Source organism: Tamandua tetradactyla, chromosome 2 (assembly GCF_023851605.1).
Source record: "Tamandua tetradactyla isolate mTamTet1 chromosome 2, mTamTet1.pri, whole genome shotgun sequence".
Classification (NCBI taxonomy): domain Eukaryota; kingdom Metazoa; phylum Chordata; class Mammalia; order Pilosa; family Myrmecophagidae; genus Tamandua; species Tamandua tetradactyla.
In genome coordinates, this window is record NC_135328.1 from 141049428 (window position 1) to 141075439 (window position 26012).

The 26012-nt window shown below is 37.5% G+C and overlaps 2 protein-coding genes across 4 annotated transcripts in view; one reads left to right on the top strand and one right to left on the bottom strand.

The window, feature by feature from the left end:
• Window positions 1-24276, top strand: part of GINM1 (glycosylated integral membrane protein 1) — a 33257-nt gene extending 8981 nt beyond the window's left edge. Inside the window, exons 4-8 of the mRNA XM_077149228.1 lie at window positions 9191-9342; window positions 9856-10012; window positions 10601-10734; window positions 13917-14080; window positions 23571-24276. Coding sequence (XP_077005343.1) covers window positions 9191-9342; window positions 9856-10012; window positions 10601-10734; window positions 13917-14080; window positions 23571-23682 — 719 coding nt within the window. The 3' untranslated portion in view covers window positions 23683-24276. The remainder of the gene's footprint in view (window positions 1-9190; window positions 9343-9855; window positions 10013-10600; window positions 10735-13916; window positions 14081-23570) is intronic.
• Window positions 24277-25693: 1417 nt separating this feature from the next.
• KATNA1 (katanin catalytic subunit A1) overlaps window positions 25694-26012 on the bottom strand; it is an 83197-nt gene continuing 82878 nt past the window's right edge. For all 3 annotated transcript variants that reach the window (XM_077149223.1, XM_077149224.1, XM_077149225.1), the window contains exon 11: window positions 25694-25965. In XM_077149223.1, coding sequence (XP_077005338.1) covers window positions 25767-25965 — 199 coding nt within the window. In that variant the 3' untranslated portion in view covers window positions 25694-25766. The remainder of the gene's footprint in view (window positions 25966-26012) is intronic.

The window sequence follows — 26012 nt, forward strand, 5'->3', positions numbered from 1 at the left end:
TCATTTCTTGGAACATTTGCATCTATTCAGAAAAAGAAAGAAAAAGAAAACGGAAAAAATTCGTACATACCATATCCCCCACCCCTCCCCATCACTGATCACCAGCATTTCACTCTAAATCTATTTTAACATTTGTTCCCCCATTATTCGTCTTTATTTCATATGTTTTACTCGTCTGTTGATAGTAGATAAAAGGAGCATCAGACACAAGGTTTTCACAATCACACAGTCACATTGTGAAAGCTATATCATTATACAATCATCATCAAGAAACATGGCTACTGGAACACAGCTCTACATTTTCAGGCAGTTCCCTCCAGCCTCTCCATTACATCTTGACTAACAGAATAATATCTATTTAATGCATAAGAATAACCTCCAGGATAACCTCTCCATTCTGTTTGGAATCTCTCAGCCATTGACACTTTATTTTGTCTCATTTCACTCTTTCCCCTTTTGGTCAAGAAGGATGCTGAGTCTCAGCTCATTCCAGGATTTCTGTCCCACGTTCCCAGGAAGGTCCACACCCCTGGGAGTCATGCCCCATGTAGACAGGGGAGGGTGGTGAATTTGCTTGTTGTGTTGGCTGGAGAGAGGAACCCCATCTGAGCAGCAAAAAAAGTTCTCTTGGGGAGACTCTTGGCCAAATTTTAAATACGCTTGACCTATCCTCTGTGGGGTTTCATATGAACAAACCCCAAGACGTGGGGCTCAGCCTACAGCTTTGATTGTCCATGCTGCTTGTGAGAATATCAAGGATTCAACTTGGGGAAGTTGAATTTTCCCCCTTTCTCACCATTCCCTGAAGGGGACTTTGCAAACACTTTTTATTGGCTGTTCAAAGACTCTGGGATTTGTCAGGGCATCACTCTGGACAAACCAACAAAATCTCATGTCCTACTTAAGGTTCCACGTACTTATGGTGTTCAATTAAGCTGTCTACATAAGTTATATTAGGAAATGCATTAGTCAAAATATAAATTTTGTACCAAAAACATTTTTTGCTTTAGTCTCACACATAAGGTGACGTTTTAAAATATTAATTACTGTCTATTTTCAGCACCCTGCAGTAATGACATTCCTTTGTTCTTCTTCATGCAAAACATTTTTTAAATTTGTACATCTGGTCACTATCATTATTCACTCTAGGCATTCCTAGATTATACCATCTCAGTCTTTATCATCTATCTTTCTTTCTGGTTTCATTTATGCCCCCAGCCCTCCTCCCTCTGTCATTCTCACATTCAGTTTCATTCAGTGTTCTAACATTATTGTATTACAGTTAGGTAGTATTGTGCTGTCCATTTCTGAGTTTTTACATTCTGTCCTGTTGCACAATCTATATCCCTTCAGCTCCAATTACCCAATATCTTACCCTATTTCTATCTCCTGATGGTCTGTTACCAATTAATTTCTCCAAGTTTATTCACTAATGTCAGTTCATATCAGTGAGACCATACAGTATTTGTCCTTTTGTTTTTGTCTAATCTCACTCAGCATGATGTCCTCAAGGTCCATCCATGTTGTTACATACTTCATAACTTTATTCTGTCTTAGAGCTGCATAATATTCCATTGTATGTATATACCACAGTTGGTTTAGCCACTCCTTTGTTGATGAACATTTTGGCTGTTTCCATCTCTTGGTAATTGTAAATAATGCTGCTATGAACATTGGTGTGCAAATGTCCGTTTGTGTCCTTGCCCTTATGTCCTCTCCGTAGATGCCTAGCATTGGTATTGCCAGGTCATATGACAATTCTATTTTAGCGTTTTGAGAAACTGCCAAACTGCCTTCCACAGTTCTTGTACCATTTGACATTCCCACCAACAGTGGATAAGTGTGCCTCTTTCTCCACATCCTCTCTAGCACTTGTCATTTTCTGTTTTATGGATAATGGCCATTCTGGTGCATGTGAGATGATATCTCATTGTGGTTTTGATATGCATTTCCCTAATAGCCAGGGAAGTTGAGCATCTTTTCATGTGTCTTTTTGCCATTTGTATTTCTTCTTCTGAGAAGTGTCTGTTCAAGTCTTTTGCCCATTTTGTAATTGGATTGGCTGTCTTTTTGTTGTTGAGTTGAACAATCTCTTTATATATTCTGGATAGTAGACCTTTATCTGATATGTCGTTTGCAAATACTGTCTTCCATTGTGTAGGCTGTCTTTTTACTTTCTTGATGAAGTTCTTTGATGCACAAAAGTGTTTAATTTTGAAGAATTCCGTTTCTTTCTTTCTTTCTTCAATGCTCTTGCTTTGGGTGTAAGGTCTAGGAAACCATCTCCTAGTATAAGATTTATAAGATATTTCCCTACCGTTTCTTCTAACAGTTTTATGGTCTTAGATCTAATGGTTAGGTTTTTGATCCATTTTGAGTTAACTTTTGTATAGGGTGTGAGATATGGGTCCTCTTTCATTCTTTTGCGTATGGATATCCAGTTCTCCAGGCACCATTTATTGAAGAGAATGTTCTGTCCTAGGTGAGTTGGCTTGACTGCCTTAACAAAGATAAACTGTCCATAGATGAGAGGGTCTATATCTGAACACTGTATTCTATTCCATTGGTCAGTATATCTATCCTTATGCCAGTACCATGCTGTTTTGACCACTGTAGCTTCATAATGCGCCTTAAAGTCAGGTAGCGTGAGACCTCCAACTTCACTTTTTTTTCTCAGGATACTTTTAGCTATTTGGAGCACCCTGCCCTTCCAGATAAATTTGGTTATTGTTTTTTCTATTTCTGAAAAGTAGGTTGTTGGAATCTTGATTGGTATTGCATTGAATCTGTAAATCAATTTAGGTAGAATTGACATCTTAATTATATTTAGTCTTCCAATCCATGAGCAAGGTATGCCCTTCCATGTGTTTAGGTCTTCTGTGATTGTTTTTAACAATTTCTTGTAGTTTTCTTTGTATAGGTCTTTTGTCTCTTTAGTCAAATTTACTCTTAAATATTTTATTCTTTTGGTTGCAATTGTAAATGGAATTCGTTTCTTGATTTCCCCCTTAGATTGTTCATTACTAGTGTGTAGAAACACTACAGATTTTTGAGTGTTGATCTTGTAACCTGCCACTTTGCTGTACTCATGTATTAGTTCTAGTAGTTTTGCTGTGGATTTTTGGGGGTATTTGACATGTAGTATCATTTCATCTGCAAACACTGAGAGTTTTACTTCTTCCTTTCCAATTTTGATGCCTTGTATTTCTTTTTCTTGTCTAATTGCTCTGGCTAGAACTTCCAACACAATGTTGAATAACAGTGGTGATAGTGGACATCCTGGTCTTGTTCCTGATCTTAGGGGGAAAGTTTTCAATTTTTTCCATTGAGGATGATATGCTGTGGGTTTTTCATATATTCCCTTTATCATTTTAAGGGAGTTCCCTTCTATTCATGTCCTTTGAAGTATTTTCAACAGGAAAGGATGCTGAATTTTGTCAAATGCCTTTTCTGCATCAGTCGAGATGATCATGTGGTTTTTCTGCTTTGATTTGTTGATATGGTGTATTACATTAATTGATTTTCTTATGTTGAACCATCCTTGCATACCTGGGATAAATCCTACTTGGTCATGATGTATAATTCTTTTAATGTGTTGCTGGATTTGATTTGCTAGAATTTTGTTGAGGATTTTTGCATGTATATTCTTTAGGGAGATTGATCTGTATTAGAGAGATTGGTCTGTAGTTTTCTTTTTTTGTAATTTCTTTGTCTGGCTTTGGTATGAGGGTGATGTTGGCTTTGTAGAATGATTTAGGTAGCTTTCCCTCCTCTTCAGTTTTTTTGAAGAATTTGAGCAGGATTGGTACTAATTCTTTCCGGAATGTTTGATAGAATTCACATGTGAAGCCATCTGGTCCTGGACTTTTCTTTTTGGGGAGCTTCTTAATGACTGATTCAGTTTCTTTACTTGTGATTGATTTGTTGAGGTCATCTATTTCTTCTTTCATTAAAGTTGGTTGTTCATGTCTTTCTAGAAAGTTGTCCATTTTATCTTCATTGTCTTATTTATTAGCATAAAGTTTGTTCATAGTATCCTGTCATTATTTCCTTAATATCTGTGGGGTCAGTGGTTCTGTCTCCTCTTCCATTTCTGATTTTATTTATTTGCATCCTCTCTCTTCTTCTTTTTTGTCAGTCTCGCTAAGGGTCCATCAATCTTATTGATTTTCTTGTAGAACCAACTTCTGGTTTTATTGATTTTTCTCAGTTGTTTTCAAGTTCTCAATTTCATTTATTTCTGCTCTAATCTTCGTTATTTCTTTCCTTTTGCTTGCTTTTGCTCCATCCCTTAAGTTTTGATATGTTGTGTTTTCATTTTCATTTGCCTCAAGATATTTACTGATTTCTCTTGTAATTTCTTCCTTGACCCACTGGTTGTTTACCAGTGTGTTGTTGAGCCTCCACATATTTGTGAATTTTCTGGCACTCTGCCTATTATTGATTTCCAACTTCATTCCTTTATGATCTGAGAAAGTGTTTTGTTATCATTTCAATCTTTTTAAATCTGTTGAGACTTGCTTTGTGACCCAGCATATGGTCTGTCCTTGAGAATGATCTGTGAGCACTTGAGAAAAAGGTGTATCATGCTGTTGTGGGGTGTAATGTCTATAAATGTCTGTTAAGTCTAGCTCATTTATTGTATTATTCAGATTCTCTGTATCTTTATTGATCCTCTGTCTAGATGTTCTGTGCATTGATGAGAATGTGGAATTGAAGTCTCCAACTATTATGGTAGATCTGTCTGTTTCTCTTTTCAGTGTTTCCAGTGTTTGCCTCATGTATTTTGGAGCATTCTGGTTCGGTGCATAAATATTTATGATTGTTATATCTTCGTGCTGAATTGTTCCTTTTATTTATATATAATGTCCTTCTTTGTTTTAATTGTTTTACATTTGAAGTCTAATTTGTTAAATATTAGTATATAGCTACTCCTGCTGTTTTTTGATTATTTGCATGAAATATCTTTTTCCAATCTTTTACTTTCAACCTATGTTTATCCTTGGATCTTAGATGTGTTTCCTGTAGACAGCATATAGATGGGTCTATTTTTTAATCCATTCTGCCAGTCTGTGTCTTTTGATTGGGGAGTTTAACCCATTAACATTTAGTGTTATTACTGTACAGGTAGTACTTTCTCCTACCATTTTGCCTTTTGGATTTTATATGTCATATCTAATTTTTCGTCTTTTTCCCTTTACTGATAGTTTTCATTTGTCTCCACACCTCTCTCTCCTGTCTTTTCATATCTGCCTGTAGTGCTCCCTTTAGTATTTCTTGTTGAGCCGGTCTCTTGGTCACAAATTCTTTCAGTGATTTTTTTTGTCTGAAAATGTTTTAATTTCCCCCTCATTTTTTGAAGGACAGTTTTGCTGGATATAGAATTCTTGGTTGGCAGTTTTTCTCTTTTAGTAATTTAAATATATCATCCCACTGTCTTCTCGCCTCCATGGTTTCTGCTGAGAAATCTACATATAGTCTTATTGGGCTTCCCTTGTATGTGATGGATTCTTTTCTCTTGCTTTTTCTAAGATTCTCTCTTTTTTTTTGACCTCTGACATTCTGATTAGTAAGTGTCTTGGAGTACGTCCATTTGGATCTATTCTCTGCACTTCTTGGAGCTGTAATTTTAAGTCTTTCATAAGAGTTGGGAAATTTTCATTGACAATTTCCTCCATTAGTTTTTCTCCTCCTTTTCCCTTCTCTTCTCCTTCTGGGACACCCCCTACACGTATATTCATGCGCTTCATATTGTTATTCAATTCCCTACATCGCTACTTATATTTTTCCTTTTTTTTCCCTTATATTTTCTTTTGCTTGTCAGATTTCCGAAGTTCCATCCTCCAGTTCACTAATCCTGTCTTCTGCTTCTCGAAATCTAACATTGTAGGTTTCTATTGTTTTTTTTCATCTCTTCTACTGTGCCTTTCATTCTCATAAGTTCTGTGATTTGTTTTCTCAGACTTTCAATTTCTTCTTTTTGTTCATTTCTTGCCTTCATTATATCCTCCCTCAATTCATTGATTTGGTTTTTGATGAGGTTTTCCATGTCTGTTCGTACATTCTGAATTAATTGCTTCAAGTCCTGTGTCTCATTTGAATTGTTGGTTTGTTCCTTTGACTGGGCCATATCTTCAGTTTTCCTAGTGTGATTTCTTATTTTTTGCTGGCGTGTAGGCATTTAATTATCTTATTTTTTTTTATTCTGGAGATTACTTTCACTTCTTTTACCTAGGGTTTTCTTGCTGGATGAATTTGTTGTCTATCTCTTCTTTGACATTCAGTTCAGCTTTTTCTGGACCACTAGCTTAGGTTTTGTTTAACAGACGAGAATTTTTCAGTTCTTGTTTCTTGCCCTCCTGTATGGTACCTTTTCCCCCCCACCTTGGGAGGGTGTACTTAGGTATTATAGATCCCAGCTGGATTTTCCCAGACCAAATTGGCCTCCTGTCAAGAGGAAAGAGTCACCTGCGATGGTTTTCCCTGAGGGTGAGACCCTGCAGATTGAAAGACTTTCCTGTGAAATCTCTGGACTCTTTTTTTCTTATCCTGCCTAGTATGTGGTGCTTGTCTGCCTGCAGGTCCCACCAGCATAAGGTGATGTGGTACTGTTAACTTTGGCAGACTCTTCTCTGTTGGAGGTGTAATAGAGGAGAGGTTGTAGGCTGGTTTTCATGGCTTCAAATTACTAAGCCCTGTGGTCCGAATTCCTTGAGGGAGGGATTCCACCTAATTTTGGCCTCACCCCTCCCCTGGGGAAGGCACAAGCTCCAGACAAGGTCTCAGACGAGCTTGTTATAGCCTATGCCTGGGGCAGTTGCAGAGTGAGAAGCCCTGCCGCTGTATCCAAAGGCAGTCAAGCCTTACTAGAAACACAGCCACAAAAACCTCTGTTTCTTTTTTTTTTTCTTTTTCTGTCAGCCCTGTCCCCTTGGCACTGGGGAAAAATGAGCAACCTCCGCTTTGATCAGGTTCACCTGAGCTGGAGGCCTATATTTAGTAGTCATAATTTGTGAATTAATTCCACACTTGAAGCTTAGTTGTGCTCAGCTCCTACTGCTAGTAAAGTTCCTTTCCTTTCCCCTCTGGGAAGCAGCCTGTGGGGGAGCGACACTGGCCGCCGTGGCTTGGGGAATTCACGGTTCTGGGGGGTGCTCGCAGCCATTCCAGCTGGTCCTGATTGCAGTATGCTCTGTGTCCAGTCACTGATGTGGCCCCAGGAGTTCTTCTCTGCTGGTTCTGGTTATTTAGTAGCTGTTCTGGGGGACGAACTAAATCCCACACCTTGCTAAGCCGCCATCTTGGCCGTCTGTTGGCTAATATTTTTCAAAAATCAGAAAATTAGAGCTGTTGGAGAGGACGTGGAGAAATAAGAACACTCATTCATTGCTGGTGGACGTGTAAAATGGTGTAGCTGCTGTGGAAGACAGTTTGATCGTTCCTAAAGGAAGCTAAGTATAGAATTACCATATGACCCAGCAATCCGTTATGAGATAAATAGAATTGAAAGCAGGGACTTGAGCAGATATTTTCACATTGATGATCATAACAGCATTGTTCACAATTTCCAAAAGATGGAAGCAACTACAGTGTCAATCAGTCAATGAATGAATAAACAAAATGTGGTATACACATATGCTGGAGTATTATCCAGCTGTAAAAATGAAGTCCTGATACGTCTGACAACATGGATGAAATTTGAGGACGTTATGCTGAGTGAAATAAGCCAGGCACAGAAGGACAAATATTGTATAATCTCACATATATGAACTATTTATAATAAGCAAATTCATAATTAGAATCTAGAACATTTGGCCAGGGGATAGATTGGGGTAGAAAATGGGGAACTGATGCTTAAGTTGCATAGAATTTCTATTTTAGGTTGATTGTATAATGTGGAAATGGTTGGCAGTGATGGTAGCGCATTATTGTTAATGTAAATAATAATTCTGGATTATGGGCATCAGCCACTGTGTCAGCACAATTCATTCCACTTTTTTGTCTCCCCTTGATGCTCTTTCTTAGATGTTCTCCTGACCTCTAGAGCCTCAGAATCACTGTTTCAGATAGTTTCTGCCTGCCTTTCCACTAGCTGCTTTGGAGGCTGAATATGTCCTGCAGCTCCCTACTCTGCCATCTTCCCTTGAAGTCCTCCACCCATTTATTCTTATGCAGTGAGGGTTTATAGTTGTATACTTACAATTCCAGATGGAAGATTGTTTAACAAAAGCTGTGGTACAACAAACCTGATGCGCAGTCCCAGGAACCTAGTATAGTTGGGGAGCTATCTTATACACAAAGTTAGACTACAGTCATGTCACTGCTTTAAAAACAAAAAGCCATGAACTCAGCCTTGCAGGGATATGGTAGATAGAATGCCCAGAAGAGCATTCCATACAAAGGGAATAGCCCTATAAAGGTTCAGGGACAGTTCCAGCTGCTGTACATTCAGGATGTACATATCTGTGCCTGCTTGGCAAATAATCCCGACATTGTCAGCATGTGAGGATCAAAAACAACACTCTCCTTTTGTGGCAGTTTCCTTGGTATGTATTGCTTTATCATTCTTTATAAAAACACTTTCTACCATGATAGAGTAGCCTTGGCTCTGTAAACCAGTTGTACCTGCCACCCCCCTCTTCCACTGAGTGGGGAACTCTGAGCTAGAGAGGATCATGGCCTGTTGCTGACCCGGTGTGATTGTCCATTAGCAGGGAGTAATAGCAGAGCTTTCCCACCTGCTTTCCTACTCCTGCCATTTTTAACAGTTACAAATTAGTGATTGGGGGAAGGAACGAATAAAACTCAGTGTCCTTACTGTTTGGGGTCCTTCTGTCACTGGATTTGGAGAATGAACGAGTGAATGGGTTCCTTTGCTAAAACATGGGCTTCACTGTCTTCTGAGTTGCTTTGAAGTGACCTCCCAGCTTATATTAATACAAAAGATGTTGCCAGTGTGATATACAAAACCTAAAGAGCATCAAGCATTTTTCCCCTTTTAAGTGAGTATGAGCCATTGCAAGGATTTAAGTTGCTTTTGTTTTTATGAATCTGAAAAATCCAGGGATAAAGGACACAAAGTAGTTGGGATAAAATTATCTAGTTCCATGTAAATATTATCAAAATAGTCAAATTCAGAAACAGACATGGTCTCAAGTTTTGTTTAAAGCTGTCACTACATTTTTTATAGTGAAGAATGAAAATCTGGAAAATCTGGAGGAAAAAGGATATTTGGGAACTGTCAGTATAAGGATTTTAGTTCACGAGTGGCCTATGACACCTGGTTCCAGTTTGCAGTTAATTGTCATTCAAGAAGAGGTAGTAGAGATTGATGGACAACAAGTAAGATAATATGCTTTTTAATTAGAAATTAAATTCCAAATATTTAAGTTTGCGCTAGGTATTATGCATGTTAAATTATCTTATTATTTGTTTCTAATTTCATAAAGAAGGTACCCTAATGTCTGTACCAAATGATTTATATTGTTTTAGATTTTTTTTGGATCTTAATTTTTAGATATTGATCATATTCGTACATACTTATATATCACTTAAAAATGTGTGCATCATTAAAGAAAATGAAGAGACTGAATTTTGTTCATAGCTCTGCCACCCTTTCCTCTGGCTGTCTCTATAACTAAGTGAGATGGAACTAGAATAAGTTTATAATAGTGAGTGCTAAAACAGACTAAATATGATTAAGGTTGCAAATTAAATGCCCCAAAGTAGGGAAAAGTAATGAGTTTAAATAGGAAAAGTTTTTTAGTTGCAGAGATCAGGCTGGAAAATTCAGCTTTAAATTCTGTGGGGTTGTGGCATTATTTAAAGAATAATTGCTTATATTTTCTTTCATAGGCTCAACAAAAGGATGTGACTGAGATTGATATTTTAGTTAAGAACCAGAAGTTACTCAGACATTCAAACTACACCCTTCCTTTGAAAGAAAGCATGCTGTACTCTATTTCCCGAGACAGTGACATTTTATTTACCCTTCCCAACCTCTCCAAAAAAGGTAATTTAAAAGACCATCATTTAAAGTGTTAAGGAAATTAATTTCTTGGTTGGTAGCTTTATAATATACTTTTGAACTTTGTGATTTGTTACAGGATTTATAGCAGTTGCTATATATATTTAATCCTAGTTAATAGAGAATGTTTGTTGCTTTCAGAAATGCTTTTTAACAGGCATTACTTTGTATATCCTTTTAAGGGCTTTTAAGATCTATTTTGAGTTTTCATAGAACCTGATCAGTGCTGGTCATGTAGCACCATCTTGCTGTAATTATCCACTCTTACCCTGGACAGTCAGCCCAGAATATATGAGTATCAGAAAGGTTCATTTAGAGGAGGAAATATCCAGTTTTCTACTAAAACACAGAACTTTAAATTTTGACTGCCTGCATAACAAAATCATAGCTGCTGTAGGTCCCTGTAACTGTCTAAGTTTATATATGTCTCTTCTGGCATTCATATCAGTGAGCAATAAAATAGGCACACACACCCCCATTTCCTCTTGTAAATGTGGTTTCTGCCCTAATCTGAGGACTAGTAGGAGACATCAGCCCGCCCTGCACGTTGGTTTCTTGGCCTTTCCTCCACAGTGGGAAGCGTCACCTCACCGCAGACCACCAGCCAAGATCTTGTCAGGAACGTGCAGACCACCATTGAGGAAGATGCGCTACCTGGCAAGTTACCTGAAACGCCTCTCCGAGCAGAGCCTCCATCCTCATATAAGGTACACTGCATTTGGTGGTGTCTCTCTACACAAACAGGCACAGTCAAGAAAACAGATGCTAATATTTAAAATGGGGTGGAGACTATGAGGACTACAACTGGGAAGCATTTTTTTTTAAATTTATTTATTAATTAAAAAAATTAAGAAACCAAAAACATCAACATATATAATCAGTAATTCACAATATCATCACTTAGTTGCATATTTATCATTTCTTAGAACATTTGCATTAATTCAGAAAAAGAAATAAAAAGACAGTAGAAAAAAATAAAACGAACACAGGAAAGGAAAAAAAAAAAAGATTATACCTACCATACCCCTTACCCCTCGCTTTCATTGATCAGTAGCATTTCAAACTAAATTTATTTTAGCATTTGTTCCCCCTATTATTTATTTCTATTCCATATGTTCTACTCCTTTGTTGACAAGGTAGATAAAAGGAGCATCAGACACAAGGTTTTCACAATCACACAGTAACATTGTGACAGTGGGAAGCTTTTTTTTTAACTTTTTTTATTAATTAAAAAAATTAACAAAACATTTAGAAATCATTCCATTCTACATATATAATCAGTAATTCTTAATATCATCACATAGTTGCATATTCATCATTTCTTAGTACATTTGCATCGATTTAGAAAAAGAAATAAAAAGGCAACAGAAAAAGAAATAAAATGATAATAGAGAAAAAAAAAAACAACTATACGTACCATACCCCTTACCCCTCGCTTTCATTTACCACTATTTCAAACTAAATTTATTTTAACATTTGTTCCCCCTATTATTTATTTTTATTCCATATGTTCTACTCTTCTGTTGATATAGTAGCTAAAAGGAGCATCAGACACAAGGTTTTCACATTCACAGAGTCTCAGTGTGAAAGCTATATCATTGTTCAGTCATCATCAAGAAACATGGCTACTGGAACACAGCACTACATTTTCAGGCAATAGTGGGAAGCATTTTTAATAATGGGCTCATTGCTGCTTTAATGTGGTATTTTTTAGGTATCCTGAATTTTCCTCTTATAGTGTCATTTAAGGATAACATAGCCAGATCATGATTATCCAGACACCAGATTTCATTTTGTTTGGGAGTTTCCAGTTCCGAAAGCTTTCTCATGCTCCCGTTCCTGTCACTGTGCAGCTCCTGCATTACATGCTCTGAAGGGTCCAAGGTACCCTTTGGATCTCATACCATGAGGCAGCACAGTTGGCTGCAAATTTCCTTTCTGAAGTCAGACTGCCTGGGTTTATGTCTTAGTTCTGCCAGTTATTAGTTGTGTGGTCATAAGCAGCTTCTTAAGTCTCAATAGCCTGTTTCTTCAGTTGAATATTGGGACACCCACTTAATCTGTAAAGTGGTGCCTATCATATGTTTGCTGAAAGCATTAAGTAAGATGCGTACTACACAAAGATATGCACTGGCCCCAAACAAGCATCCAGGTATCACCAGTTACATTGATACTGCTGTCTGGGCAGATAGTGCTCAGAGAATATCCTAATAGACTAGCTAGACCTCTTGCTCCAAATCCTTTCCATTTAAATGAGCAGGATCTGAAAGGAGTCTTAAGGACTCCAGAGGTTATACCTTTAAGTTCTCACTGAAGATTAGGATTGCTTTTATGTTCTGCTGCCTGGCCCCATCTCACCCACCGCATAGTCTTCATAATCCAGGCTGTCAGTGGCTCTGAGTCTGCTCTCTCATTAAGGATAGAAACCCGTTTTGTGCACTATGTATGGGATCCCCGTCTTTTCTAAGACCTACTGACACATTCGTCTTTCTTTTCCTTCTCTTCTCCACCCACAATTGGAAACCGAGAGAGTTGATTCTAGTTCATTTTGTTTAAAGTAGTCTAGCTTAAGTAACTTTTTTGTCAGGTAGCAGTTATTTTTCATATAATTTAGACAGGAATACAATTAATTTTAAAGAATATTTCTATGTCTGTGTTGTAAGCACATAATTCTGAAAATTATAATTTTTGAGGTACATGTAAAATAAAACACACCCATTTTTTCCAGTGAAGTATCTTGACAGTTTTATTCATCACTCTCCAAAGTTTTCTTGTGGTTTTTTGTAATCCTTCTCTTCTGCACATATATGCCACTGTTTTTTTTCCCTTTGACAACCACTTACTTGATTTCTGTCACTTTAGATTGGTTTGCATTTTCTATTTTATATGAATGGAATCATATAGCATTAACTCTTTTTTTGTCTGGTTTCTATCACTCAGCATGATTAGTCTGAGATTCATCCACATTGTTGTTGGTTTAAATAGTTCAGTTTTTAAATTGATGAGTAGCATTTCATTGTGTGGGTATATCACATTTTCTATATTCATTCATTGGCTCATGGACAATAGTAAAACACACCCATTTTAACTGTGCAGTTGGATGAATTTCTTTTTTTTTAATTTAGGAACTTTATTAATTTTGCAAATAAATACATGTGAAAACAGATATAACAGTCAATTTTCTAGAGAAATAAAAATCACCAACACCCATTCAAGAAGAAACAGAAAACCTGCATAGAACAATAATTATTAAGAAAATTATATTGGCATAAAGAAGGTCTCACTCCCCCAAAAGGCAAGGGTCCTCCCGAGTTTTAACAATCCGTTAAGAAAAAAGTTCTATGTTGTACAAACTGTCTTAGAGAATAGGAAGGAGGGAAATCTTAGATTCCCGGGGCTACCATTAAGAAAGTAGTATAAGCCTTGTGAAATAAAACAAGAGAAATAAACTGTTTTACTGTTCTGGAGGCTAGTAGACTGAAATCAAGGTGTCATTAGGGCCATTTGCCCCCTCTGACACCTGTAGAAAAGACTCTTTCCTTGCCTCCTCTAGCTTCTGGTGGTTTACCAGCAATTCTTGGCATTCCTTGGTTTGCAGCTTCAGCACTTTAATTTCTGCCTCTGTTGTCACATGGCACTCTCCTTTCTCATCTGCCTCTTCTCTTCTTAGAAGGACACTGGTCACTCTGGGTCAGGAGCCTGCCCTTCTCCTGCGTGACCTCATCCTCATTTGACTATGAGTTTTGACAAATGTAGACCCTATGTAACAACCACCACCATGATTAAGAAATGAGGACATTTCCATGGCCCCAACTAGGACATAATCTGTGATGGTGATTCTTTAGGGTTTGAGTGCAACTCAGATTTCTCATCAAAACTTCTCTTTTAGGTCATGTGTCAGTGGATGGAAAAGTTCAGAAAACACCTGTGCATGTTCTGGAGCAGCGTTTTCCCAGTATTCTTTATGTTTTTGAATGTCATGGTGATTGGAATTATAGGAGCAGCTATGGTAATAACCATCTTAAAGGTGCTTTTCCCAGTTTGTGAATACAAGTAAGTACTTCTTCACTTAGAGACAACATTAGTGTTTTTAATGATTAAAGAGTAGCTTATATTTACTATAAATTAGAGTAGAAAATATAAAAATTAAGGGTAAGACAAGTGGTAGGAAAAATAACACCTGCCATTTTTTCTAGTCCATAACAACTTCAGCAAAATTAAAGAGACATTTATTGAATACCTGTTTTTGATCAAGATGCTTTTAGGGATTCAGATGTAAGACCCTACACTCTGCTCTTTAGAAGCTTAAAATCTAGTAAGGGGACTTAAGTGTACAAATGAAAAGTTCAATGAGTAAGATAAGAGATATAAACAAAACATGAGGATTTCACCCCAAAGTATCAATTTAAAATGAAGTTAATTACCAGGATATTCATTGCAGCATTATTTGTAACAGGGCACAGCCTAAATGTTGATCAGTAGGGGCCTAAGTAATGGCCCACAAGTAGAGTGGGCTGTTATGAAATGTTGTGCAACTATAGATGCCGATAGGGAAAAAAAGTCTGAGCTCTGAGATGTGAGAAAAGAAGTTGCAGAGCAGTATGATTCCATTTCTGGGCAAAAACATAAGTATTATGTGTATGTGCATATAAATGCATGTCATTTCGGGAATGACATAAAGAAAGAGAGATAATGACAAAGAAACAAAAGAGATACAGTTATCTCTTTTGAGTGGGAATGAGCACAGGGGTGGGAGAATTGCTTTTTCATACCCCCCTCTATATACTTTGGTGTTTTTTTTTTTTCTTTGTGACCTTTGGAAAGGTAAATATTTCTTTTTTTTTTGCATTTTTTTAATTAAAAAAAAATTACAAGAAACAAACACAAACATTCCCAGCACATACACTCAGAAATTCACAATATCATCACATAGTTGCATATTCATCATCATGATCATTTCCCAGAGCATTAGCATCAATTCAGAAAAAGAAATAAAAAGACAACAGAAAAATATAACAAACAGAAAAAAACAAATTTTACAGGCCATACCCCTTACTGATCCCTTTCATTGATCACTAGCATTTCAAACTAAATCTATTTTAACATTTGTTCCCCCTATTATTTATTTTTATTCTATATGTTCTACTCATCTGTTGACAAGGTAGATAAAATGGAGCATCAGACACAAGGTTTTCACAATCACACAGTCACATTGTGAAAGCTACATCATTATACAATCATCATCATGAAACATGGCTATTGGAACACAGCTCCGCATTTTCAGGCAGTTCCCTCCAGCCTCTCCATTATATCTTGGATAACAAGGGGATATCTACTTAATGTGTAAGAATAACCTCCAGGATAACCTCTAGACTCTGGAATCTCTCAGCCATTGACATTTTGTCTCATTTCACTCTTCCCCCTTTTGGTTGAGAGGATTTTCTCAATCCCTTGATGCTGGGTCTCAGCTCATTCTAGAGTTTTTCTCCATCCCTTGATGCTGAATCTCAGCTCATTCTGGGATTTCTGTCCCACGTTGCCAGGAAGATCTACACCCCTGGGAGTCATGCCCCACATAGACAGGGGGAGGGTGGTGAGTTTGCTTGCTGTATTGGCTGGAGAGAGAGGCCACATCTGAGCAACAAAAGAGGTTCTCTTGGGGGTGACTCTTAGGCCTAAATTTTAAGTAGACTTGACCTATCCTTTGTGGGGTTAAGTTTCATATGAACAAACCCCAAGACTGGGGGCTCAGCCTATAGCTTTGGTTGTCCACACTGCTTGTGAGAATATCAAGAATTCAACTTGGGGAAGTTGAGTTTTCCCCATTCTCAGCATTCCCCAAAGGGGACTTTGCAAATAATTTTCCACTCACTCACTGATCAAATCACTCTGGGATTCATCAGGGCAACACCTGGACAAACCAACAAAATCTCATGTCCTATACAAAGTTCCATGTTCTTAAGGTGTTCAATCAACTATCTACATAAGTTATATTAGGAGACGCACTAGTCAAAGTATAAATTTGTACCAAATAAACATTTTTTAAACTTTTTTTATTAATTAAAAAAAATTAACAAAACGTTAAGGTATCATTCCATTCTACATATATAATCAGTAATTCATAATATCATCACATAGTTGCATATTCATCATTTCTTAGAACATTTGCATCGATTTAGAAAAAGAAATAAAAAGACAACAGAAAAAGAAAGAAAACAATAACAGAGGAAAAAAAAAGATTATACATACCATTCCGCTTACCCCTTGCTTTTTACCACTAACATTTCAAACTAAATTTATTTTAACATTTGTTCCCCCTATTATTTATTTTTATTCCATATGTTCTACTCTTCTGTTGATATAGTAGCTAAAAGGAGCATCAGACATAAGGTTTTCACATTCACAGAGTCTCATTGTGAAAGCTCTATCATTGTTCAGTCATCATCAAGAAACATGGCTACTGGAACACAGTTCTACATTTTCAGGCAGTTCCCTCCAGCCTCTCCGCTACATCTTGAACAACAAGGTGATATCTACTTAATGCATAAGAATAACCTCCAGGATAACCTCTCGACTCTGTTTGGAATCTCTCAGCCATTGACACTTAGTCTGATTTCACTCTTCCCTCTTTGGTCGAGAAGGTTCTCTCAATCCCTTGATGTTAATTCTCAAATCATTCTAGGGTTTTTCTCAGTCCCTTGATGTTGAGTCTCAGCTCATTCCAGGATCTCTGTCCCACGTTGCCAGGAAGATCCACACCCCTGGGAGTCATGTCCCACGCAGAGAGAGGGAGGGTGGTGAGACTGTTCGTCATGTTGGCTGGAGAGAGAGGCCACATCTGAGCAAGAAAAGAGGCTCTCTTGGGCGTGACTCTTAGGCCTAAATTTTAAGTAGATTGACCTATCCTTTGTGGGGTTAAGTTTCATATGAATAAACCCCAAGACTGAGGGCTCAGCCTATAGCTTTGGTTGTGCACACTGCTTGTGAGAATATCAAGAATCCAACTTGGGGAAGTTGAATTTCTCCCCACTCTCACCATTCCCCGAAGGGGGCTTGCAAACACCCTTCCAGTCACTGATCAAATCAGTCTGGGATTCATCGGGGCATCACTCTGGACAAACCAACAAAATCTCACGTCCTACCTGAGATTCCAAGTACTTATGACATTCAATCAAACTATCTACATGAGTTATATTAGGAAATGCTCTAGTCAAAATATAAATTTTGTAACAAACATTTTTTGCTTTAGTCTCACACATAAGGTGATATTTTAAAATATTAATTATCATCTATTTTCAGCACCCTGCAATAATGACATTCCTTTGTTCTTCCTCATGCAAAAACATTTTTAAAATTTGTACATTGAATTTTAAATAGTGAATTTAAAATTCACTATTATTATACACTCTAGGCATTCCTAGATTATACCATCTCGATCCTTACCATCCATCTTTCCTCCTGATCCCACCTATGTCCCCAGCCCTCCTCCCTCTATCACTGTCACATGCAGCTTCATTCAGTGTTTTAACATAATTACATTACAGTTAGGTAGTATTGTGCTGTCCATTTCTGAGTTTTTCTATTCAGTCCTATTGTACAATCTGTATCCCTTCACCTCCAATTACCCAATATCTCACCCTATTTCTATCTCCTGATGGTCTTTCTTACCAAGGAAATATTCCAAGTTTATTCATGAATGTCAGCTCATATCAGTGAGACCATACAGTATTTGTCCTTTTGTTTCTGGCTAATCACACTACGCATAATGTCCTTAAGGTCCATTCATATTGTTACGTACTTCATAACTTTATTCTGTCTTACAGCTGCATAGTATTCCATCTTATGTAAATGTCACAGTTTGTTTAGCCACTCTCTGTTGATGGACATTTTGGCTGTTTCCATCTCTTGGTAATTGTTAATAATGCTGCTATAAACATTGGTGTGTAAATGTCCATTTGTGTCCTTGGCCTCGTGTCCTTTGAGTAGAGACAGCATATAGATGGGTCCGGTTTTTTAATCCATTCTGCCAGACTATGTCTTTTGATTGGAGAGTTGAATCCATTAACATTCAGTGTTATAACTGTATGGGTAGTACTTTCTTCTATTTTGCCTTCTGGATTTTATATGTCCTATCTAATTTTCCTTCTTTTTACCTTTACTCATAGTCTTCCTTTCTACACTCTTCTCCACACCTCTGTCTTCTGTCTTCGTATCTGTCTCTAGGGTTCCCTTTAGTATTTCTTGCAGAGCTGGTCTCTTGGTCACAAATTCTCTGTGATTTTTTGTCTGAAAATGTTTTAATTTCTCCCTCATTTTTGAAGGAAAATTTTGCTGGATATAGAATTCTTGGTGGGCAGTTCTTCTCTTTTAATAATTTAAATATATTATCCCACTGTCTTCTTGCCTCCATGGTTTCTGCTGAGAGAGCTGTGCATAGTCTTATTGGGCTTCCCTTGTATGTGATGGATTGCTTTTCTCTTGCTGCTTTCAAGATCCTCTCTTTCTCTTTGACCTCTGACATTCTGATTATTAAATGTCTTGGAGTACGTCTATTTGGATCTGTTCTCTTTGGGGTACGCTGCACTTCTTGGATCTGTAATTTTAAGTCTTTCATAAGAGTTGGGAAATTTTCAGTGATAATTTCCTCCATTAGTTTTTCTCCTCCTTTTCCCTTCTCTTCTCCTTCTGGGACACCCACAACATGTATATTCGGGCGTTTCATATTGTCTTTCAATTCCCTGAGTCCCTGCTCATATTTTTCCATTTTTTCCCTATAGTTTTTGTTTCTTGTTGGATTTCAGATGTTCCATCCTCCAGTTTTGAAATCCTATGTTCTGTCTCTCGAAATCTACAATTGTAGGCTTCCATTGTTTTTTTCATCTCTTCTACTGTGTCTGTCATTCCCATAAGTTCTGTGATTTGTTTTTTCAGACTTTCAGTTTCTTCTTTTTGTTCTTTCCTTGCCTTATTTATATCCTCCCTCAATTCATTGATTTGGTTTTTGATAAGGTTTTCCATGTCTGATCGTACATTCTGAATTAACTGTTTCAGCTCCTGTATGTCATTTGAATTGTTGGTTTGTTTCTTTGACTGGGCCATATCTTCAATTTTCCTAGTGTGATGTTATTTTTTGCTGGTGTCTAGGCATTTAATTACCTCAATTAGTTTATTCTGGAGATTGCTTTCACTTCTTTTATCTAGGGTTTTCTTGCTGGATGAATTTGTTGCCTATCTGTTCTTTGACATTCTGTTCAGCTTTATCTGGACCTTTAGCTTAAGTTTTGTTTAACAGAGGAGAATTTTTCAGTTCTTGTTTACTTGTTTCTTGCCCTGCTTGTGTGATGCCTCCCCCCCACCCCCGCCCCGCACACACTTAGGAGGGTCTACTTAGATATTATATACCCCAGCCAGATTTTCCCAGACCAAACTGGCCTCCTATCAGGAGGAAAGAGTCACCTGTGTCGGTTTTCCCTGAGGGTTAGACCCAGCAGGTTGAAAGACTTTCCTGTGAAGTCTCTGCACTGTTTTTCTTATCCTGCCCAGTATGTGGCGCTTGTCTGACTGCAGGTTCCACCAGCATAAGATGATGTGGTACCTTTAACTTTGGCAGACTCTCCCTGCTGGGGGCGTGGTGGAGACAGAGGAGAGGTTGTAGGCTGGTTTTAATGGCTTCAAATTACTAAGCTGTGGTGTCTGAATTCCTTGAGGGAGGGATTCACCTGAGTTGGGCTTCACCCCTCCCCTGGGGAAGGCACAGGCTCCAGACAAGCCCCCAAAAGAGCTCACTTCTGCCCATGCCTGGGGCAGTTGCAGCCTGAAAAGTCCTGCTGCTGTATCCAGAGGCAGGCAAGCCTTTGTAGATACACAGCCACAAAAACCTCTGTTTCCTTCTTTTTTTTCCCCCTTTTTCTGTCAGTCCTGCCCCCTTGGCGCCGGGGCAAAAATGAGCAACCTCCGCTTTGATCAGGTTCACCTAAGCTGGGGGCCTATTTTTAGTAGTCAGAATTTGTTAATTAATTCCACAATTGGCCTTTGATTGTGCCCAGTCTCTGCTGCTGGTAAAGTCCTTTCCTTTCCCCTCTGGGAAGCGGCCTGTAGGGGAGGGGCGCTGGCCGCTGCAGCTTTGGGAACTCACGGTTTGGGGGGTGCTCGCAGCCGGTCCAGCTGGTCCAGACTGGGGTACGCTGTGTGTCTGGTCACTAAAGTGGCCCCAGGAGCTGTTCTGTACTGTTTCTAGTTATTTAGTAGTTGTTCTGGAGGACAAACTGAAACGCGCACGTTGTTAAACTGCCATCTTGACCCGGAAGTCCCCCAAATAAACATTTTTTGCTTTAGTCTCACACATAAGTTGAAATTTTAAAATATTAAGTACCATCTATTTTCAGCACACTGCAGTACAAAACATTCTTTTGTTCTTCATCATGCAAAAACATTTTTAAAATTTGTACATTTAGTCACTATCATTATATACTCTAGGCATTCCTAGATTATACCATCTCAGTCTTTATTGTCTATCTTTCTTTGTGATTTCATTTATGCCCCCAGCCCTCCTCCCTCTATCATTCTCACATGCAGCTTCATTCAGTGTTTTAGCATAATTGTATTACTGTTAGGGTGTGTTTTTTGTTTTTAAGCATAAGAAAAAATTACTTGTATAATACATTTTAAAATTAATTTGTTTTTAGCATTTTCACATTTTAAATGATTGTCATTTTAGTTATTCTTAGTAGAAGCAAATCTCAGTGGAGTTGAACATAATTTGGGAGTTAGCTAAATTACCATTTCCTATGTTGGAAAGACCATCATCAGATTTCCAGAGAACAGACCTAATTTGAACATTAGTTTTTCTATTTATTTTATGAGGTCCTTGACACCTCCATTTCTTCTGTTTTAACTTTTTTTATTGTATAGTATAATATATGTACAAAACAAAGAAATAGAAAAGCAATAGTTTTTAAAGCACTCTTCAAAAAATGGTTATAGGCTAGATCCCAGAGTTTGTCATGGGCTACCACAGATCCTCTCAGATTTTTCCTTCTTGGTGCTCCAAAATATAGGAGGCTAGAGGGCTTAAGTACTTTTTAATCATCACAATCAATTTTTTTCCTTTTTTTTTTGTGAACAATAACATATACAAAGAAGCCATAAATTTCCAAGCACAGCACCACAATTAGTTATAGAACATATTTGAGACTTTGACATGGGTTGCAATTTCACAATTTTAGGTTTTTACTTCTAGGTGCTCTAAAATACTGGAGCCTCCATTTCTTCTTGTGTAATGCCTCCAGCGAAGGGTCAAAGGTAAAAGACATAATACAAGCAGAACACCTGTGGAGTAGTTAGTACCCTTCCATCATTTGGATTTCCCCCAAAGAACTAGTATTCCCATTCCTTTCGGATGACAATTCTATAACTTAGTGTCGTTCCTTTTACCTTTGCCAGAAGAGCAGAACTAGTTTTAAACTTTATTGTATAAGCCTACATAGAAAACAGTGTTGTAAACTTTGTTTCATTGTTCTTTTACCAATATTTTGTTTGTTGTGGACTCCTGTGGGAGAAAATGCAATGTAAAATTAAAAACCAGCTGTGCAGGGTACTTCTTAAATGGCAAAAGTACTGAGGATACTTTCTGGCAGTGGAAGATTTAATCAACACAAATGCGGAGTAATTAATTGAAAGTTCCCCTTCACTTCCTTGTTTTCAGCTCTTACTCTTGTACCAAGAAGTAATCATTGTCAGCTGCTGAGTATGCATTCTATGTATTGATGTAAATGTATACTAGATAATTTATCATTGCTTTCAACCGAGACTCTTACTGTTCTACAAAGTTCATGTTTCACTTAAGACAGAGGTTCCCAGACTTTCTTGGGTCATGGTGTGACCTTAGTGTGCCAATAATTTTTTCCTGGTGCCCTTACACTAAAAGGAAAACTATTTTTATTTCATTCTTAAATTAATGGGATATGTATGTTGGTGACTTCACATTCTGGAATCCAATTGGACACTGCCACCCTGATTTCCTGTTTAACATTAGTTTCTGTGCACTATATATGCTTTTATCACATAATACGAAAAACCCAGCTTTGTAAAAGATACAATGACTTCAGTGAAAGGAATGTGTGAGTGATATTGAAAGTGTGAATATAGAAGTCTATTGAAAACTTGATATAGTCTTTGTTGCCTCTGTGATTTGCTGTGCTACCCAGAGGCCTCAGGGCATTTTGGGAACCATAACGAGAGTTTCTCCTGTCAGTACAGAGCCTTACTTGTGCTTTTTGTGGCTGCAGTTTTCCACAAATGGATACACCATAATATAACTATTAGACATTGAAGTTATTGGGTCAAAGGGTATGTGAATTTAATATTCTTTTGAACACCTGGTGTTTATCTTTTTTGTTTTTGCCACCGTTACTAATGAGGTCCAGCGCCTTTGTGATCTTTGGCTTGTGTATTTCTTCTGACTTGCCTATTTAGATCCTTTGTTACAGATATATAATATACTCCAGATGTTTCTTTTTATCCCTGATTACCATTTGTCTTTTGCCCTTGTTTATAGTATTCTCATGTCATATACAAGTTTTAAATTTGAGGGCAAAGCAAGTCACGCTTTCCTTTATGGCTTCCAGAGTTATTTTGTTCAAGCAGGCCTTTTCCATCATAAAATTACATGTTATTGTTGTTATTATTATTATTATTATTTTTTGCATGGGCAGGCACCGGGAATCGAACCCGGGTCTCTGGCATGGCAGGTGAGAACTCTGCCTGTTGAGCCACCATGGCCCGCCCTTACATGTGTTATTTTAAAACTTCCCTTACTGTCACTTTTGCTGTGGTTTAAGCTAGAAATCTGCTTTTGTTATGCAAATCGAGAGGCCATTGTCCCATCAGTAACTGGCCTGTTGACGCGGACCATGTCTCTATCGTAAACTAAACTCCTGTGCACATTAGTCTGCCATTGGGTTTCTTCTGGCCCACTGGTCCGTCTGTAGCTCCTTGTGACAGCGGCATTGTTAATTAAGACAGCTGATCAGGACAAATGTCCCTTCCCTCCATTGTTCTTTTTTAAAAATATTACGGCTATTTTTGGAGTTTTTTTGCCTGTGAACTTTACAGTCAGCTTGTTTAGTTCTACAACCAACTAACCTCTACTGATATTTTGATTGGGACAACTTCAGTCTAATCAAAAGAACTACTCTCTGGTCAGGTACTTTAGTAACAGAGAATTGCTGTCTAAGATCTCAGGTTGCAGTCCAGTGGTGAGTATGCCAAACAGTTTGCTCACCCCATGCAAATCTAAGGATCTAACTTTGCCTGGGAACCAATGCTTATCTTTCCCACACTACCAAGAATGAACCTTTTATTCCCTCACAGTCAACTTTGTTCAGGTGAACTTTGGACTCAGATTTTATATGAACATTAACAAGTATTAAATAAAATGAAGCAAAAGCATGTGACTCTAGGTATCTATTTAATTATAAGTAGTCCTGTCTTACTGTCAACCAGAGAAAATGTTTGAGTAGTAATTAATTCTCTTATATTTCAGAGGGATCCTGCAGTTGGACAGAATGAATATTGTTCCTGTGACAGCCATCAACTCATGTGCAGATGGTCCTGAGAAAACAGCAGAAAACCTTGAAGATAAAACATGTACTTAAGACAGTATCTCAGATCATGAATTCTGAACTAGTCTGTTGGCTCTAAATTTGCCACTTGAGTATAATTTTCTTTAAATATTAAGAACCAGTTTATAAACTACAGAAAGTACTTAATTCCTAAGACTGACTAAAACTTGACCTTTAAAGAGACATGTTATAGATCACCCCATTCTATAGCAGAGCTAGATGCTCAGATGATGAATTGTTAAGGAAAATTTAAACAAAGTGGAAGAGAAGACGTGAAGAGACTTTGAAATTACAAAAAAAAAAGGTGAGACAAAATGCCATGTACCAATAAGCCAATAACTTTTCAAGGTGCCTTTGTTAAGGAAATTATAGCCACTTAATCACTATCGTATCTAAGACTTTATGAAAAGCACTTTATGAAATTCTAATTTATAATTAGAAGTGTTAAAAGCTCAAGAATTTAACACTTATTTTTTTATTCAGTACAATGTGCCTTTATATCAATTATGTGACTCAGTATAAAATCACCAAAGTGTATCATCATTTGATTGTATTCTGTTCCAAGACTACAAGAAATAATGACATATTCCCATTCGAAAAATAAACTTTTGGGAGGTAAAAACTACAGTTTTGGCTAAAATTATGTAAAACTCTTGCCCATGTGAAAATCTGCGACAATAGCTACTTTCACTTACACTGCCTAAAACCAAGGTTCAGACCCATTAAGGAGCCCATCAGCATTCCAGTACCAGAATGGGCCCTTGGTTGTGTGGTTCCAAGTACAGTGCTCTTTGCCCATCAGCAGTGTTTGTCTCACTGTTAAACATCATCCATGCTGACATATATTTTACAGTATGATCTAGTACAGACTCCCAAGTGATGGATACTTTCTATTTTTCTTCTGTTCTCAGCATTAAAAACTTTGTAATAGAAGTTTATACCCATACAAACCTATTCTGTTCTGCAGTTTTTAAAAATGTTGACTGCCAGTCACCATTCTAAAAGCAATGCCCAAGAAAGTAGTGGCTTTAAAAAACAAACAAAAAGTTAGATTTAGACTAAATAAACATGTAGGGATGGGGGAAGGGTAACAGGGAGTAATGTTCCATTTTGCCTAGCTGTTTTTATTTAGTAATAATAAAGGCTCTGGCAAATATGGGTCCTGTCTATATCTCAGTGAAATGGAATCTGTATCTCTATCTGTGTCTCTATGAAACAGAATAAATAATAGCATGCAGCATACAATTTGATCCTAACGTCACCCAGCTAGTATAATTTTCTTTATGTTCTTCCTCATTGCCTAAATTGCTAAAAAATACATCAGTTCTAAATGCAATTAATGACATCCATTAAACAGTAGGGTGGTAGATTGTAGAGAAAGAAAAAACTTAGGCAGCTCTCTGGCCAGTTAGAGAGTATAGGCTTTGCAGTCTTGTTGTTTTCTCTTCTGTAGGAAAGAATGATTCCTATTTTGTTTTGTTCAAGTAATCATAAATGGATAGTCTACTTAAAATTTTATACCATTAACTATTACTGTATTTTGTTTTAATGGCTGAGGCTAGGCACTCAGCCAGGGAAATGAGTCAAATTAGAGTACAGTGAGCAGCACAAACTTAGAAATAACCTCCCTGCCTTTAACAGAGCCTCTCACACAGGCACAGGAGTTGTGCGGGTTGTATTTTTTTTTTAACTCCTTTTAAATGCCAAGTAAAATGAAGGGTCTTTAAAGCTCTCCTGGGAAGAAGGGGAAGCTACCATGACCAGGCGGGCAGGAGGGCATCTCGGACCTGATTCATGCTTCCATTGGCTATGTGTGTATAAATGTCCAGGAATTTTAATTCTATCCACTGGCACCTACAGAGCTAGAGCCAAGATGTTATACTTAGAAGTACGTATAAAGACAGTATTTGAATCTAAGTAATAGCATTTTTGTTGCAACATTTGTGGTCTGAAATAAAAATCAGGTAATGCCAAAGTAACAGATTTGCATCTTTAAAAAAGTACCTTTATTTATTGTGAAAGTTTAAAAAAATATAGCACTCAGTGCAATGAAAATACCACATTTAATTATTATTCAAACACTTAAGGCAGGTTTCTCACAGGTTACATGTGAGAATTTAGCATGATCCAAACTCAAATATCCATTTCTCATATCTTTCAATATCTGCAGCAGATACTGACTTGGAAACCTTTTTTAAAGCCATTTCAAAATCCTCCATAGTTGTAGGCATATGCATTTCTTCTCTCGAAAGATTTCGGATTTCTTCTGGGGTCAGACCTTCAATACGCCTTCTCATTGCCATCAAGGATGCATCCCTAGGTATTAAATTAAAAACAACACCTAAAGTATACCTTTTCATTGT